Source organism: Lissotriton helveticus, chromosome 3_2, assembly GCF_964261635.1.
Source record: "Lissotriton helveticus chromosome 3_2, aLisHel1.1, whole genome shotgun sequence".
NCBI lineage: Eukaryota > Metazoa > Chordata > Amphibia > Caudata > Salamandridae > Lissotriton > Lissotriton helveticus.
Genome location: NC_136062.1, coordinates 395,348,782 through 395,367,098, shown reverse-complemented (window position 1 = coordinate 395,367,098; position 18,317 = coordinate 395,348,782). Strand labels below are relative to the sequence as shown.

Sequence of the window (18,317 nt, the reverse complement as noted above, 5' to 3'; positions counted from 1 at the left end):
CAATTTGCTACATTCAGTTTTTAGAACCAACCCCTTCATATTTCCCTTTAATCACGCCCAACTTGACCAGACAATGATCTGTGACCCTGAAGTCCTCCTCCCTCTGCTCATCGAGTACTCCCAACCCAAGGATGCCTGATTCAAGTAGGCTCATGTTGTTCTGAGCTTTCTATGTTTATTGTTCTTCGAACTAGACTTGACGCACACTTACATTTTGGGCCTACCAATTCTTCACTACTGCATACCACGCCCCCTATCCTAAAATGTATTTACATTCAAATTGAGAATTCAAAAATTTTAACGTCAACAGACATAAACAGAAAACTGTCAGTGCAGTAGGTTCAACGACATACAATCATGTATACAATATCTACAAATCTACAATTTTACAAATCTACAGACAGCTAAGGTGAAAGAGTCGTGCAAAAAACATATTAACACACCAAAAACAGTACTGCTCAAAACAAATTGCGAAGTACAAGTGCTAATGGAGACCAAACATTATTTGTGCGTGAAAAAAATTAACACAGGAAAACCAGTCCTTAGAACTAACAACCACTGGACAGGCGGAACAGGGGTGGAAAAAGTGCCTGCCTGTCTTACACAGCCTGTGGTCGGATGTTTTTTAGGATTGCATTGCTAGGGCCCAATGGAATGGAATGTTTTTCACCCTGGCTGCACCCTTTAATCTTGCCACAGGTTGGGGATGTCGACGCGTTTCGAACCTTAGAAGTAAAAGGTTCTCCTCAGGACAGGGACTGGGAACGAGTTTATCTGTAAGGAAATTAGGGATTGGTGTCAGATATTTGCCACAACAATTGTATGGGTCACCTCTGACTCTAAAAAATGGAAAAGAGAATGTTACCTGCACGGTAGGCACGAGGGTTGCCGAGGTGTAGGTATGTCGCAGTAGAAAAAATGGAGGTCTACAAGAGAGTGAAACATAGCACCGGGTGGTCACACACCGTGGTGTCAGGCAGATTAAGTGACAAGTGGCCTGTGTGGAGGCATTGCCTACCTGTCCGTCGTACAATAGAGCTCTGGGGGCACAGTGCCCGCGCTGCGGTGCACGCCCAGATCGGAGGGCCGTTCACAACTTTGGAGCCAGGATTGTAGGCTGTGGAGGGTGGTGGACCTGCATTCAATTCAAATACACCGCGGCGGTGTCCGCGTCTGCCCCACTGATTCAGGTCCTTTGGAGCGGCTAATTGATTTCGCCCACACAAGTAAGTGCCACGGCGTCGCTGCCAAAACCCTGCCCCTTTATAGCGCGAACTTTGCAAACACACTCCTTTACTGACATGGTCTTCCCTTGTATGTCAATTTCAGCGGGTCCCTGTTGAATTGTTCCCGCTCGCTGTATTGATTACTGTGGCCAGCGGCACCCCAGGTCTCCACTCTCGTCCTAATACAGGTAGGAGCTTGCTGGGAGCCTCGTGTCAGGGCAGTGTTGGTCCTCTACATGACTTGTTTTTTGCAAACACTCATTGGCGTTTTCTCGCCTTTACCCTCCACAGCCTACAATCCTGGCTCCAAAGTTGTGAACGGCCCTCCGATCTGGGCGTGCACCGCAGCGCGGGCACTGTGCCCCCAGAGCTCTATTGTACGACGGACAGGTAGGCAATGCCTCCACACAGGCCACTTGTCACTTTAATCTGCCTGACACCACGGTGTGTGACCACCCTGTGCTATGTTTCACTCTCTTGTAGACCTCCATTTTTTCTACTGCGACATACCTACACCTCGGCAACCCTCGTGCCTACCGTGCAGGTAACATTCTCTTTTCCATTTTTTAGAGTCAGAGGTGACCCATACAATTGTTGTGCTAAATATCTGACACCAATCCCTAATTTCCTTACAGATAAACTCGTTCCCAGTCCCTGTCCTGAGGAGAACCTTTTACTTCTAAGGTTCGAAACGCGTCGACATCATGTCCTTGCTTCTTAACTGCAGGTCTGCAGTAAGACACACAGCTGACATTGCTGATCTCATCCTCCCTCATGACCTCCATCTCTTAATCTTACTGATAATATGGCTCAATGAATCCTCGTCACTCATTTTAGACATTCTTGTTCCACCCATCGATGACATCATTAGATTGGAAGGATCTGGAAGAGTTGGTGACAGCATTGCATCATCTACTGCTCAATACGCAGCTTAAAACCTGCGCAAACTGCTACATTGTTCTCGTGTGAATACCTAGGTACTCAAATATGGAAGAAAGACAAGTCCATATGCAAACTACACATAATCTACCACCCCAGGATAACAACGTGTCTTTCATTGAACAAGTAATGGAGACCATCTCCTCCAACGGATGTATGACGTTACAACGCATACTTTTAAAACGACTACCATTACAACGGATTTTTTACAACGCAAAAACTTTTACAACGCATACCATTACAACGCAAGATTTTACAACGCAAGTACCTTTACAACGCATACCATTACAACGTAAATATTGGTAAGTATATAATATTTTTTTTAATATAAATTATTTTAAATTATTAAAATATAATTAAATTTTATTTAATTTTATTTAATTAATTTAATTTAAATATCATTTTAATTTATTTTTACAAATTAACCCTGTACCCCAAAAACCCAAAACTGACCCTGAACCCTAAAAATATTTTTTTTAATTTAAATTCATTTAAATTATTAAAATATAATAAATTTTTATTTAATTACATTTAATTAATTTAAATTATATATACATTTTATTTTATTTTTACAAATTAACCCTGTACCCCAAAAACCCAAAACTGTCCCTGAACCCTAAAAATACCCCTTTACCCAAAAACCCAAAACTGACCCTGAACCCTAAAAATACCCCTTTACCCAAAAACTGAAAACTGACCCTGAACCCTAAAAATACCCCTTTACCCAAAATCTGAAAACTGACCCTGAACCCTAAAAATACCCCTTTACCCAAAAACTGAAAACTGACCCTGAACCCTAAAAATACCCCTTTACCCAAAAACTGAAAACTGACCCTGAACCCTAAAAATACCCCTTTACCCAAAAACTGAAAACTGACCCTGAACCCTAAAAATACCCCTTTACCCAAAAACTGAAAACTGACCCTGAACCCTAAAAATACCCCTTTACCCAAAAACTGAAAACTGACCCTGAACCCTAAAAATACCCCTTTACCCAAAAACTGAAAACTGACCCTGAACCCTAAAAATACCCCTTTACCCAAAAACTGAAAACTGACCCTGAACCCTAAAAATACTCCTTTACCCAAAAACTGAAAACTGACCCTGAACCCTAAAAATACCCCTTTACCCAAAAACTGAAAACTGACCTTGAACCCTAAAAATACCCCTTTACCCAAAAACCCAAACATATAATATTTTAAAAATAATTATATACTTACCAATACTTACGTTGTAATGGTATGCGTTGTAAAGGTACTTGCGTTGTAAAATCCTGCGTTGTAATGGTATGCGTTGTAAAAGTTTTTGCGTTGTAAAAGTTTCGTTGTAATGGTAGTTCGTTGTAAAAGTTGCGTTGTAAAGGTTGTTTCCCCCTCCAACGCATACCAACGCACCAACGAGATCTTCCTTGGGGATTTAAATATACACTGGAATGACTCAAATGACCCTGTATTGAACACTTTCAAGGCCTTCCTCTGAGATCACAACCTTACCCTGTTATGTGATGGCCTAACACGCTATAGAGGCTCTACCATCAATCCAATCATTGTCGAGGATGACAATATACAACTGGATGGCATATCCCCTTGTGATTGGTCAGGTCACTACCTGAGAAATCATGGAGAATGTCACATTCCTCAGCTCACCTCAAACACCTTAGGGTGACAATAAGCTCTTATAACAAACTCATCCAAAGGTCTAAAGCAGATTGTTTTAGAGCGCAACTTGACAACACTGCTAACAGACCCAAAAAATCTATACTAAATTGTCAAACAACAAGCTATTTGCAAATCTAACCACCATTCGGTGGTCGATGGGTCACTGCTCAGTGGAGCTGAATTCTCTGGCAATGTTATTAAAAAAACTATGAAGATTGAATCAGAACTACAACTTGCCACATATCGCCTACTAAGCCAGGTCTAGCCCAGTCTACCCCCAATACAGCCGCTGGTGAGATCACCTGTTATTGGTTTACTACAAAAAACAGTGCTACTTGGAATGCCTTCAAATTTCCGTGTGAAGAGGAGATACTTGAAACACTAATATCAATAAAACCCTCCACCCACTTCATTGATCCTTTGCCTCCCAAGCTCATGAAAGAACTTATATTTTCCATATCGCCACGTGAACTTAGATGGTAAATGCATCTGTCTCTCAGGGTATGATTCCGGACTGCTTAAAGAAAGGTCAAAAACCTAATACCGACCACAACAATTTCCTTCCTCAACAATTTCCTTTCAATTCCCAAAATCCTGAATCTAGCAAAATTACTTGAAAAATGTGCACACGTGCAACTCTGCAAGCACACTGAGTAAATTCAGCTACTGGGTCAATGCCAATCTGGCATTAGAAAAGGGTGTAGCACTGAATCAGCTCTATCATACCCTGTAGATGATGCCCTGAGACTGCTTGATCAGAATGTCCATGCCTGCTAATACTTCTGGATCTCTCCTCTGCCAGAGACACGGTCAGACTCAACAGCATGATGGGCCTGCTGGAGCAAAGAATGGGTCTGTCTGGTCCCTTGTTAGAGTTGTTTACCTCATCCCTTCACGTAAACTGATGACACACAGTTGTACTTGGAAATCTCCTCAGCCGAAGATATCAATACACTCATGTGCACCCTACTGAAAACCCAACAATGGTTAACCCACAATCACCTTTTACTTAACACTCAAAATCGAATTCCTCTTGATCCCCCGTCACACTCACTCTGCTCTCATAGAAGAATGGCACAACCAACTTACAGCTCTCAAGTGTGCCCCCCACGTAGTAGACCCCACCCAATCACGTAATAGACCCCACTCAATCACTAGGTGTAACGTTGGACAAACACTTGAATATGCAAGCTTTTATAAGTGCAACCACTAGGGGAGCAAATTTCCAACTAGAAACACTAAACGAAACTCAAACCATTTTTGCCCCCGGATGACTTTTAATTAGCAGTCCAATCCCTAGTCATCTCCTGGCTAGATTATAGGAGTGCGACTCTTGCAGGCCTACCCAAAGTCAGTCTGGCGCCGGTAAGGGCTACACTGAACTCAGCAGCTAGGCTCATCATTGGCTCCAGAAGATTCGCACACAACACAACAGACCTAACACTGTTTGAAGCCAGAATCCAACTGAAGAAAGCCTGCATGACAGACAAGTTGTGCTTTAAGAAGCACCGACTTTCTACTGATTACAGCACAGTAGTTCATCAAAAAGAAAACATAACCACTCCTACTCCAGTCTAGCCCCCAAAGAATGAAACACACTGCCTCCAGAAATCAGATCAAACCCTTGTCTACCTCCTTCATAAAAGGTGTAAATAAGCTTATACTGAATAGATTGCTCTATTAGAAGCCTTGCACGCCCTGCAGTCTGACTGTTTTTCCTGTGGGCATCTACGGTCCCTGAATCTGCCGTCTGTCTAGAATTCTTATTCCTGGTCTGCTTGCTTATTCCAAATTGCATCTCGACCTGTATCTACAACTGTTCTGCTATTTGTATAATGTTTGCGCTATATACTCCTCAACTAAAATGCAAAGAAATGAAATAAATACTGTCCTTGCCCTTTAGGACCTCACTCACAATTACTCTTTCCCTCCACTCATGATATTTCACACCTTACACCTGATCACACTCCCCATCCGGCTTCTCATTGCACAGAATCTCACCCGTCTTTCCAGATGGTTGATAACCTGGACACACAAGTACCTTGCTAATCCTAGACACACTGTTGATACTTTCATAACAGGTTTTGAGTCTGAAAAATCATCTTACTGGCAACATCTTCTTACCTACTTCCAACCGCACTCCAATGGTTATCCCACAAAACAGTGAGCACATTTGCCCACACACAGACACACATACAATACAACACCTGCGTCATGCCTTTCCAATAATGTCTTTTCTTTCCCATTTTCCTACGTTAATAAGACACTTAGGGCCAGATGCAGGTAATCCCAATTTACCTATTCTTAAATACCGAATCATACCGATTCGGTATTTAAGAATAGGTAAATGGGATGTAGATAAATATTCGGTTAAAATTACCGAATCTGTAAGATCGGTATTTACCAAATCGGTATATACCGATTCGGTAAAAGGGGGAAAACATTGAAGGGTGGCAGGGTGTCACTTTGACACCCTATTGCACCCCTCAATTGTGTATGGGTACACATGTTGCAGACATACATGCCCTAAGGGCATGTATGTCTGCAACATGGCACTGAAGCAATTTGCATAAAATAGCTTTTTGTTTTTTTCTACATTATTTACCACCAACTTGTAGTTGGTGGTAAATAACGAATCCTAACACGGGATAATCACTCATTTAAGTGCTCCCTACACTAGGAATTCGGTAATTTACCGAATCGGTATTTAAGAAATCGGTAATTTACCGATTCCTTAAATTACCGAATCCTTAATGTCGGCCCCTACATCACAAAAGCCTATTATCGGTCGGTAACGGCCGAAAATCGTTAATTTCGGCCGTTACCGACTGGTAATAGCCTTCATACATCTGGCCCTTAGTGGTCTCATTGCTACATCCAACACACTTCAACACAAACTCAGTTCATCTCCATCTTGGTCAACTTGCTTACATTTCCCACAAAGCTCCATAGATACATACATAGATCTGTACACTGTTTCTGCTTTCTCTCTGACCTATTCCGCTCCCACCATCTCAAGTCAATTATCTTTTCACTTGCAGACATGTTCCTGCTGAGCAACGGGAAGCAATCACTCTCTCTTCTCTCATAGCTATCACCAGCATTGTCGAGGTATCTTCAAGCTGCAGCAATAAGTCGGCCTTATAAATTCGTCGGCTTACATTTTAGTACGCAACTCTAATGTTTGAAACTATCCAGTCAGTGCTACCAGTTTATCTGCCATGTAGTCCAAACCCTCATGCACTTTTTTTAGGGTAGCAGCTGCAACTCTTGAAAATTAGAAGAACTCCTCTTTGCTCAGAGTTGCATAATTATGTATTTTTCAAAAAATGTTTAAACACTATTAATTTTAATGGTATTTTTTAGTGTTAGTATCTGCTGAGTTGGGAGGCACCAGGATATCAACTAAATACCAGAAAGAATGCTCTACTATTTCATTTGATAACTTTATTTCGGCCACCTCGGGCATATAAGTACATTAATACAGTCATAAAAAAAGAACAAGCAAGTTAATAAATAGCATACAATAATGCAATACAATCATGTATTCTACAGTTTTTACAAATTAAAAATATGATTTGACCATCCCTAGAATCAGATAAAACAACTGCAAAATTCATGAAAGTTATCGCTATTAAAAACTAAATTAATAAGTAATATAAATAACCACATTATATGTGCCTTCGTGGATTTCTTTATCAGACAGGCAAACATAGGGCCCCTTACATAATTATTTAAAAAAACTCCTATGCTTATGCCACATCCCATTCAGGAAGCGCGAGACAGCAAAAACAATAGGGGGATGGGTATCGTACTTTAAGATCCAAAAGGCTTGAAAACAGTGTCTAAATCCTAGGTTTCTTCAGATTGGAATTATCCATCGTTTGCGGGATACAAGATAAGCCAGGCAGAAGAAAAACACATGAATTTCAGACTGACTTATATTTACACCGCGGGCATTCTTGATTCTTTGCATTATCCTATTTGCTGGTGAATGACATAAATGGAAGAGTCCCCAATCTGAATCGAATGTATAGTTTCCTGGCCTGGGGAGGATAGATAAAATCTAAAAACTCTTCTTTTTTATATTCCGCCTTCACTTGTAGAAACTCAATTGTTAAGCGGCCAGGAGTAGAACTTACTTAGAGGATTGTCAGGTTATGATACCTATAGTGTCGCGCCAGATCTACCCTAGTTGTTAATGGGCACTCTATATCCGGTGCTCTACTATTTTATTAGTTCACAATTGTAGCATCAAACGGGCATCACAAGTTGTAAACACTCACCCTTCACTCGATCTCCCTTGTGTAGCGGAATCTCCCCTTCTCCTTGGGGTTGGTAAGGCTTCACAACAATAAAATGGCGTCCAGGGACAGCACTGTAAAGTTTCCGTTTAGGACCCTGATAATCCAAGGCGGAGATCGGCTCCCTGTTGGCACTTGGGCTGTAAATTTTAAAAAAAACTATTTACCATTCAAAAAGAGCAGTTCAAACTCATTGAAAGTCATGCAATATTGAAGAAAAATATTATTTTGCAAAATAGTCATTTCATTAAAAACTGTAAATTTTTGCCAAAAAAACATTCAATGCTCTATAAAAAAATAGAAACTTTGACCAGAAATCACTCTCCTTAGCTATAATTGAAATTATGTAAAATGAAAAGCACGTCATTACTAAGTTTGTTTTCGCCTTTAGCCAATAATGCAAAAACAATTTCAAAAGTTAGTTTCCAAAAACAAATTCGTTTCGAATTAAAGAAATATCACATACATTTCCAGTTTAGTGGAGGAATCTTTAGATACAATGATGCACAATATTATAAATCACTTCCTCACACCTTGAGGCTGACTTTCAAATTCAAGATTTTGAGGAGAAGTCAAGAATCATACAGTTCAGGCAATATTCTGAACGTGGAAAATGTAAAGTCCTAGCATGTCACCAGCTTAGATTACATAACTATTGTTGGACTTGCATATTATTTCCTTTTGAGACGCACCGCTTTTTCCCTCTATCTACACCAAGGGACAGATTTATGATGACTGGCGCATCCCCAGGGATGCGCCAGTCATCCTGCGCCGCTGCTCCGCCACCCATGGTGCGCCGCATTTACAATGCGGCGCACCATGGGGCAAAAACGGCACAGATGCGTGACACATCTGTGCCGTAAAGGTGGCGCATTGCTGGAGCTGCGTCGCAAGCGCGACGCAGCTCCAGCAAGGCTCGGGGGTGCACCATCTCCACAATGCTGCGTCAAGACCTACGCCTGCTTCAAGTAGGCGCAGGGTTTTGACGCAGCATTGTCCTGAAAGTGACTGAGTGAAATCTCATAGATTTCACTCAGCCACTTTTAGGAGGCGTTCCTGCGCAGGAACGCCCCCCCCCCTGCGCAGGAACGCCTCCTTATGGCACAGGGCTTTACAACGTGACGCATCTCCTAGATGCGTCACGTTGTAAATAGGGCGCATTGTTTGCGCCGCCATTGCGTCAAATAAAGTGACGCACCGGCGGCGCAAGGCCTTCATAAATCTGCCCCCAAGTATGTTGTTACACACTTACATTGAATATGCCATCTGTTCTAATGCTCTATTTGCGTTGGGTGTCGTTGGTGTAGGAGATGATGCTGATGTTGTGAGTTCTTACGATGTCTGCGAGAGGTGCCATATAGACGTTGTAGAGGGTGGGTGGGTCTGAGGAATGTTCCCTATAGTACTATGCAGATAGTAGGTTTGGGGCGAAGGGGTGGAGGCAGACATTCTGTGTGTGTCCTGTGAGGAAGGATACTATCCATCTGAGTGCATTGCTTGTGATTCCGATCTAGTGAAGGCGTTGGATGCGTGTGCGGTGTAACACTGTGTCAAAGGCAGCGGAGAGGTCAAGGAGGATGAGGCCGGTGGTTTCACCTCTGTCTAGTTGTTTAAACAAATGAAATGAGGGTTTTTATAGAGTGCGTGTTTGCCGTGGCGTCTTTGCGCAAGCTGTCCTGTGTCTAGGCAAGGAGTCGGGCTAGTCGGCTACACTTTGCGAGCGAACAGACATGTTTTCCATGCCTTTCTTAACATTAACAGATTGGTTTGCTTCCTGTGATAAATGGGCAACGTGTTCCACAGTACTATTGGTTAAATGATACACACATGACATTTTGTCTCTTTGCATCTTTGTTGTGTTATTTACTCTGCATATGGTTGAGTGCCAGAACATTGCCTGTGCGCACTAGCATTTGAGAGCCACTGTTTAACACAGATTCCTTAGCCCATAAGAACATATTGCCACCGTTACAACATTTAAAGGTTAAAAAAGCCATAGAAAAATAGAAAATTTGGTCAAGTAAGTACTGAGAAGTGGCCATGGGCAACATAATCATCCAATTGGCTTGGATACTTTATCTCATACTTACTACGGTAAAAGCAAAACTATACTTCTGGTAAGTCAGAGTGGTGTTGGCTGCATAGCATGGCGTGGCTCAAAGAGTAACACATTACAAGAAGCTACTAAGCAGCGACATACACAGATACACATAGATGCATAGGATTCTAGAGTTGCTGCTGTTTTGTGCATTATTAACAATGTGCAAAACAGAGAATTACTATGGAATTTAAATGTATATACTGACATGGCACTATTGCATTTGAAACTAATTTGCTATGACTAGCACGTGACACCACCTCCTAAGGCTTAACAGGCCGTATTCTTTATTTAGCGTGGGCGGGTTGGCACCCTTACCCAAGCCTGTGCAGGCCCTTGGGCCTCCATCACCCAGGTCAGTGTTTCTATTTTAAAGAGAGAGGATTGGATGACCACTCTCTTCAACCAACACTTGCCTTGGGACCCCATTACCAGGGGCTTAGGTGGGTGCTACCTTGACCACCCGGGGCACCCACAAAAAAACATAGGAGGCTGAAGGCGAACTCCAGAGCCCCGCAGCCCATCTGGCTTTCCTGCTTGCACCCACCCTTGGTGCAGCGAGAACCGACCTGCTCCCGCCCTGGTGGGCGGGAGCAAAGTCAACTAACTATAACTTGTGCCTTAAGGTAAGTACAGCTCACGGCATCACCATGCATTGCTAATTACCCCACATTTAACAGCACTAATGACATGTTCTATGACATAATTGATAACACCACTGCAATATTTGGAAATACATCACTGATGGCAAGGCTGTGCATGGTGGGGTGCGAGTTATTTTTTCCTTAGGGCACCAGTGATAGGTATTTGAGATGAGTATTACAGGTGAATTTCTGTGGTTTTCAGAGTTTTAAACGTTACATTGTCAAACATGCACCTAACTATAACATCAAAATTAAGCTTTGTTTTTTCATTATATATCTTGTACTTAGGAGGTACAAAAAGGACAATTTCCACGTAAGGTAGTATTTGCAATGCGGTCTCTTCTTTCTGCCTGCCTGCCATAAAATGTAGGAATGGTGCTTGAGGGAAAGGGAATACCTGTGCATATATTTAGGGTAGGGTTACAGGGATATGATGGCAACCTCATGTCATCTCAAATTGGGTGTTCTCTGGAACTTTAACCTATAAGACGCTGCTATCACATGTGTTAATATATTTAGTATAAAGGAACAAACAAAGACTAGGGGCAGTTGATAGTCAAATGAAAGCCCAGGACTAGAAATCGCCTATCTGACTACTAGGAGTTCTGTGGCATCCAAATTTGGGTCAAGTGGAAGTGGTTAGGAGCCTGGAAAATCTGTATCAATTGGCCAAGCAGGATTCCTAGGGCACAGCAGATGAAGGCTTGTTTAGCATGCAGTGTGTGCCCGTTCCATGTATGTCTGAGCTGGTGTATGGAATGCTCAGAGTGGAATCCCTCAGACAAACTGGGTCTTAATAAAAATGAGTTTTGATGGGATAGAAAACAACAAGGATTTCTAGCTATTTGTGGAAACCATCTGAGTGGACTGACTTTTAAGGCGTAGGGGCAGTCTGTTCCCGAGTTTGCAGGTAGAATGCGCATAGCTACGACCACCCCTTGACGAGTTCCTAACAGAAACTGAAAGCAGTGCAGTGGGTCTCGACAGTCTTTTTGCTCGGTAACAAATGTATTTCCTTGTAAGGTATTATGGTCCTACTCCATAGAGAGCTTTGAGTGCCAGACACCTTGGCTGCAACTCTTTTCTGTACTCACCAGTACATATTGTAAGTATGGGTTCAAAAGTCCTAGAGTGCTCTTTGCTTCAAAACTAGGAAAAATCACTGTGGTGACGGTGACACGTGCATCCAAATGCTGATTTTTTGACTGTCTGCCCCTAGTGATGTAGCCCAACCCCCCACCCCCCTTAGAAGTGTAGCAGCATTTCCTGGTCCATGCCTGTGACTCTACATTGTGGTCTACAGCCAATCGGCTAGGTGCACACTATACTATACACGGACCGCAGGCATAGATACAAAAAAACGCAGCAGTCAAAAGGTACAGAACTCTCAAGCTTCTCAAGTCCATGTGGAAGCATTTAATTCACAACAGGAATTTCTATGCATGTGGGACTTGACTTTCCGATTCATTGCAGGGATACGCAGAAGTACACGCCTAAACATTGCAAAGAAAAAAGCCTGGACTGGATGAGCTACTCATGCATGGGCCTGGATAACAGAGCTTTAAAGGTACAAATGAGCTCCTCTAAAGATTTGCCAAACCCCCACGCAATGCAGACTTTTTGCTCAAGGAGGATACCGTAATGGCTGGACTCCATTGAAATGGAAACATTAAGCAATGTAATTTCTCTTCAATGAACAATTCTGAGTAAAATGCCTTCCTCTGTTTCCCTGTGCCATAAACAGGAGACTTGTGCTCCACGCAACAGCTGATCACAATCTGTTCTCCCAGCTGCAGCTGCACAAGCTCAGCTCAAACACTCCCACCTCTGCCAAGTGCTGGGAGCAGACAATATTAACAAGCATTGGCTTTGCCAATAGGTCTAACCTATGCAAGAGCTATTGGCTTAGCCAACGTGTTCTAGTCATGTGGTACACCTGTGTGGTTCCTGTTCAGCATTGCTAAAAGTTAGTGGCATAAAGGAAAGTGGTGTGGAGTATTGTAGAGTGGAATGGCAATGAGTAGAGTGTTGTAGCATGTAGTGGCATAGCGTGCCGTGTAATGGAGTGGCATAAAACGGAGGTGGAAGGGCGAGATTTTGATCGATACCTTAGCACTATTGATCCAAACCTCGATCTGGTCGACTGAACCTTTGTTGCCTGTCTTTAAGGTACAAGGTACATCTATTTCCAAGTTAGTTCACCCAATAAAGGACTCTGCTCCCAAAGATCACAAACAACTTCTAGCTTTCAAAAGTTTATTGTAAGGATATGATAAGCTGCAAATACAGGCATCTCAGAATGAGATTCACGAGGTACACAGGTCCAATTACATACATGTGCTCTCGGAAAGCCCTCAGACGAGCAACGGAAATCACTAACACAAGTTCTAAGAATAATAAAGCTATCAGCATTGACGCATATCTCTCCTTCATTTAAGTTGGAGGAAAACGCACAGGTTAGGCTGTCCCTACCCTGCTCTAGATGGTATCCCTACTTAACCAAATCCCAACCTAACGAAGGTGTCAGCAGTGAATGACCCCCAAGGGAAGTCACTCACTCTAAGTCTCTTGGTGAAAACCTATAGTTCTCCAGTCATGACCCCTCTCTGCCTACCCATCCGCTCTCTAAAGGGTCCTCAGGTATCTGCTCTAACTCCACCCAGGGGTGCTGTCCCTAATACAAAACAGTCAACAACATTTGAGACGCCCCTTTCGAGACGCCCCTCACGTGGTGTAGCTTCTGGCTTTTTCCATGATGCTTTGTATTGGGCCTCATACGTTAGAGTTGACCTTGCTTCTCAGACTCTTCTCCGGCCCGCTGATACCCCTTAAACATTCCGGAACCCTCCTCCATGTCTGGGCCGCCTACTGAACAGACCTCTATTCATTCATTTATAATTGGATCCCCCCTTTCCTTGCAGACAGATATCTGCAGCCAAGAACCCAACTCTCATAGACTTCCAAAAAGGCCTGCAACATTTCTTGGCCCAGACATGTACGTGTAAATCAATGTTAAAACATTTCAGGCCTATAATATTTCTCATCATGATTATAGCATTCAACTTCTTCATTAATTAAAGCATGTTAATACTCTTATTCTATTATTCAGTAAACATCTCTATAAATCATGGCCCATTTAATGCAATGACCAAAACATTAATACAATCTATGTCGTGAAAAGAAACACCTTCCCTTTTAGCTCTGGCCCTGAGGCCTACCACATTCTGCGTTTAACCACCTACCATCTTACATTTTAACAGCTACACGACATGGATTCAGGAATAATCACATCTAATAAATCATATAGTGTCACACATTTCTGTATTAGTTCCACTTCTATTTAAATCTCTACATTAGCTATACATTCAGAATATAATTATTGATACTATTAGCACTCATGGCATTTCTCCTCATGATTTGTGCTTACTACAGGTAAGTGTGATGCACTCATACATTTAGGTCAGTTTGCGCTCTCTCAGTTCCCCCCTTTGATGACCTCTCGGGGTCATCACTAACATTTAAACTGCAGTTATTGGTAGCATAACTTGCCTCTGCGCTTCCAGAGCCCTCAGACTCCTGTACTGATTATCTTGTATGGCAGCCAATCTCTGCAGCTGCTCTCTTTGGGCCCTTTCTGACCTTCTTGCTCTATACCATTTGAATACCCTCACCAATCCCCACAATATGATCCCACAGATCAATATTATGATGACAGGTTTTAGAATATACCACACAAAGCTTTTGCCTAAGGTGGAAATCCACCCACCAACTGCACTCATTCCGTGGCCCACCTTTTCCCAGACATTTTCTCTACTCAAATCTTCGATCTCTTTGTGAATATTAGTTATGTTCCTAATAACTTTCTCAAGGGGCTTCGAATTGTCTGGAATGTAAGTGCAGCATTCCTGGACCTTCAAAGCCTTACAGACTCCGCCCTCTTTTGCTAGTAGGACATCTAACGCAAGACGGTTCTGAAGAACCATAGCCCTTATCGATTGCATCTCTCCTTCTACCAGCATTAAGGACTGAGCAGTGCTGGCAGACAACCTGTCGACAACTGTTGCCAGTCGTCTAATTTTAACATCATTAAGGATTACTCCCAAAAGAGGGAACATAGCTCCAAAGACATCTCCAACCATTTCTGCATCTCCTATATCTCTCCTTCCCCTCGATGATGTCTTGCCCTCAATGATCACTAAGTCTTGTGCATGATATATTTTGGGGAAGACAATTGCTAAGTAACATGATCCATACCAGTTGTCAGGTAGTCTCACGTAGGCATTTCTTCCACATACAAAATACACATTTGGAATTACTTGCATTCCCTTCAGGAAATCTTTAGTATAGTACTCTATATTGAAAGCATGTTCACAGTCGACTTCTCCAACGTATACATTTTCATAATACGTTTTGGCTCGGTGAAGACATAGCTTTCCTCTCTGCGTTTTATCTAAAGCTATTGGACCACTACTACCCTTTCTCTTGTGTGCCTTTTCTTCCTCGGTCCAATCTGTTTTCCATTGTCCTGATTTTTTCAAAATCTTTTGTCTCCTGTAACGATCATCCACCTGCCCTATGAACTTCTTCTCGACTTCTGACACCTTGCATGTCAGGTTATTCCTACGGGCATGTGAAGTATCTAAGGTAATCCAAGGAATGAAGAACTTGGCCAATCTGTCTTCACTCTTCCAGTAGTCCCATTTGTTCATCTGCTTATAATTTGGGACTTCTGGCAACACTGAATCATAATTGGAGAAATAGTATTCAAAACTATCTCTCTCATAAAATATACTAAGCAATAAGCTACATGTAATGCCATATGTCAGCGGGAGGTGATGATATCGGATGCCCTCATCTACAGACGCCGGCAACTGCATGCAGACGTAGCAATCCTTAACCTCCATGGCATCCACGTATTCATATAAGAGTTTAGCATAAGCATTTGACCTAAAGTCTCCTTGGGACTCATCTACGTGTAACCTACGGGCTTCTGCAGCTAACAACGCTTTCTCTTGAGTGTTTTCCCCTTTTTCACCAGCAACAGTGGGTGTAAGCGTTTCTACAGATTTCACATCAGTTACCTTTGCCTCTTCCTCATGTCCCTTTACATAAGAAATTGTTACCACTAAAGCTATTAATATTATCACTCCTACTATTAGTGTACCTATTATACATTTAGTTCTGCGGTTCTGGGTGCCGGCCTCCATTTCGTCAGACAATATGGCTCTCTCTTATCTTAGCCAAAAAGTTCTTTTCCTCTCGTTCCTTTACAGTCTCTTTTTAATCCTTTTGTCCTTAGAATCCACACAATTGGAAGCTGACAACCTTCTTCGCAAAAGTCCTTTAACAGTTCAAACAAGACAACCCTAGCCCTTCTCCATCAACTCAAGGGAAGTTCCCTAATATTCTCTGCTTCCTGGGCGCTAGGTAATCTTCTTTTTCTGGTGGCTTTAATTACAAAGTCCTTAACAATCTACTATCAGATTTGTTGTTGCAGCTTCAATAGCATAGTTCAATATTTCCAAACGAAGATTGTGCTCTTCATGTGCTGTTATCGTTGTACCAAAGTCGGGGAATTGCAATTCTGAAAGGAACATGTGTTTTAACTTGCTGAGGCGGGGAGGTCTGGGGAGCATGAATGTTAGTGACCCTTCTTGTTCAACACCGGGTACCAACAGTCGTATTTCCACGGTGATAATGGGCTCAGAACTGGACACCACCACCGCTCGGATCCTCCCTGTCTCCGGTTTCACAGACATTTGTCGCCAGATATGTCCACTCAGGTGTGGAGTATCTTCTGTTAGGCACACGCACTCTTCTTGACCTTCTTCGGTCCGGTGCTTCAGCGCCCTGAGCACCTTCTTCCGGGTCTGAGTCTTCTGATATCGGAGGAAGGGTTACTTCTGGAGTTGACCTCAGGCTAGAGCTCCTTCTTTGCGGCCAATTTGCTTCTCCACGTGCCCTTCTACTCCTTCTCCTTCTTGTCTGTTCTCTCTCTCTCTCAGACCTGTCTGTGTCTGACTCGTACTCCCAGCTACTTTCTCCTTCTGTAGCGTCGTCTGTTTCACTGTTGTACTGACCGTCCTCAGCTTGGTCAGACTCTTCCCCTGCTTCCGCTGGCACCTCTACAGCTTGGCTAGCCCCCTCTATGGCTTCTCGGTCCTCTGCTGGACGTCTATCCGAGAGAGGAGCTGTTTCTTCCAGAGGTGCTGGAACCCTTCGCGTATGTGACGCGTGGATCCAATTGGGCAGGCCTCCCACCTTCACAGCTGTGTTCGTGATCAGGATGATCTGGAAGGGCCCACGCCAACGAACATCCAGACAGCTTCTTCTCACGTGTTTTTTCACCAGGACCCAGTCCCCAGGATACAGGTCATGGCACGGGCCCTGGCACGCTGGAACCTCGGCAGCCTGCACCTGAAGGGACACAGAACGAATGGCGTCAGACAGCCCCTTACAATAGTCCAGGATCATATCATCTGTGATATTTAACAGTGCAGCAGTTGGGACAGATGGCAGCCTCATTGCTCTCCCCAGTAACACCTCATGTGGTGATAACCCCGTTCTTCTGTCTGGGGTACTACGAAGGCTCATGAGGACCAATGGCAGGGCGTCAGGCCAACTCAGGGTCGTTGAGGAGCACACTTTCGCTATCCTGGCCTTGATCGTGCCATTGATCTGCTCCACAATCCCTGAGGCTTCTGGTCGGTAACTGCAATGCAACTTCTGATCAATATTTAGCGCTACACAAATCATCTTCACAAGCTCGCTGTTAAAATGCGTTCCCCTATCTGATTCCAAAAAGGCCGGCACCCCGAAGCGCGGAATGAGTTCCCTGAGCAGTAACTTGGCCACTGTGAGGGTGTCGCACCTACGTGTAGGGTATGCCTCAACCCATCTGGAGAACACACAAACAACCACCAGGACATAGCGGAGGCGGTTGCACCTTGGCATTTCAATGAAATCTATCTGCATTCGGTTGAATGGACCTCCAGACCTTCCTATGTGACTCAGTGTAACTGGTGTTCTTTTTCCTACGTTCAGCTGCTGACAGGTCACACAACGCTGGCACACTGCTTCTGCTGCTATTCTAAACTTAGGATTGTACCAAGTCTGTCTAAACACTCTCAGCATAGCATCTCTCCCTAAGTGTACGGGACCATGTATGAGTCTAGCCATTGGACTCACCATCTCATTGGGCAACACTGCTCTGCCGTCTGCTGAGACCCAAAAATGGGACTCACCCATTACACATCCTGCCTTTTCCCATGTTTCTTTTTCAGAATCAGGAGCATTTTCTTGCATGTTTGACAGTTCATCCCAAGTATCAACAGTTTCCAATATCATGGCTAATTCAGTTCTTACATTTATTCCGCCCACTTCCACCTCTGTGAAAGAGTACCCTTGCTCCGCGCAATACCGCGCAACTTCATCTGCATATCTATTGC

The 18,317-nt window shown here is 43.3% G+C and overlaps 1 protein-coding gene across 2 annotated transcripts in view; it reads right to left on the bottom strand.

Moving 5' to 3' along the window:
• Window positions 1–18,317, bottom strand: part of SHANK2 (SH3 and multiple ankyrin repeat domains 2) — a 3,078,421-nt gene that overhangs the window by 1,060,116 nt on the left and 1,999,988 nt on the right. For both annotated transcript variants that reach the window (XM_078684305.1, XM_078684307.1), the window contains one exon: window positions 8,110–8,267. In XM_078684305.1, coding sequence (XP_078540431.1) covers window positions 8,110–8,267 — 158 coding nt within the window. The remainder of the gene's footprint in view (window positions 1–8,109; window positions 8,268–18,317) is intronic.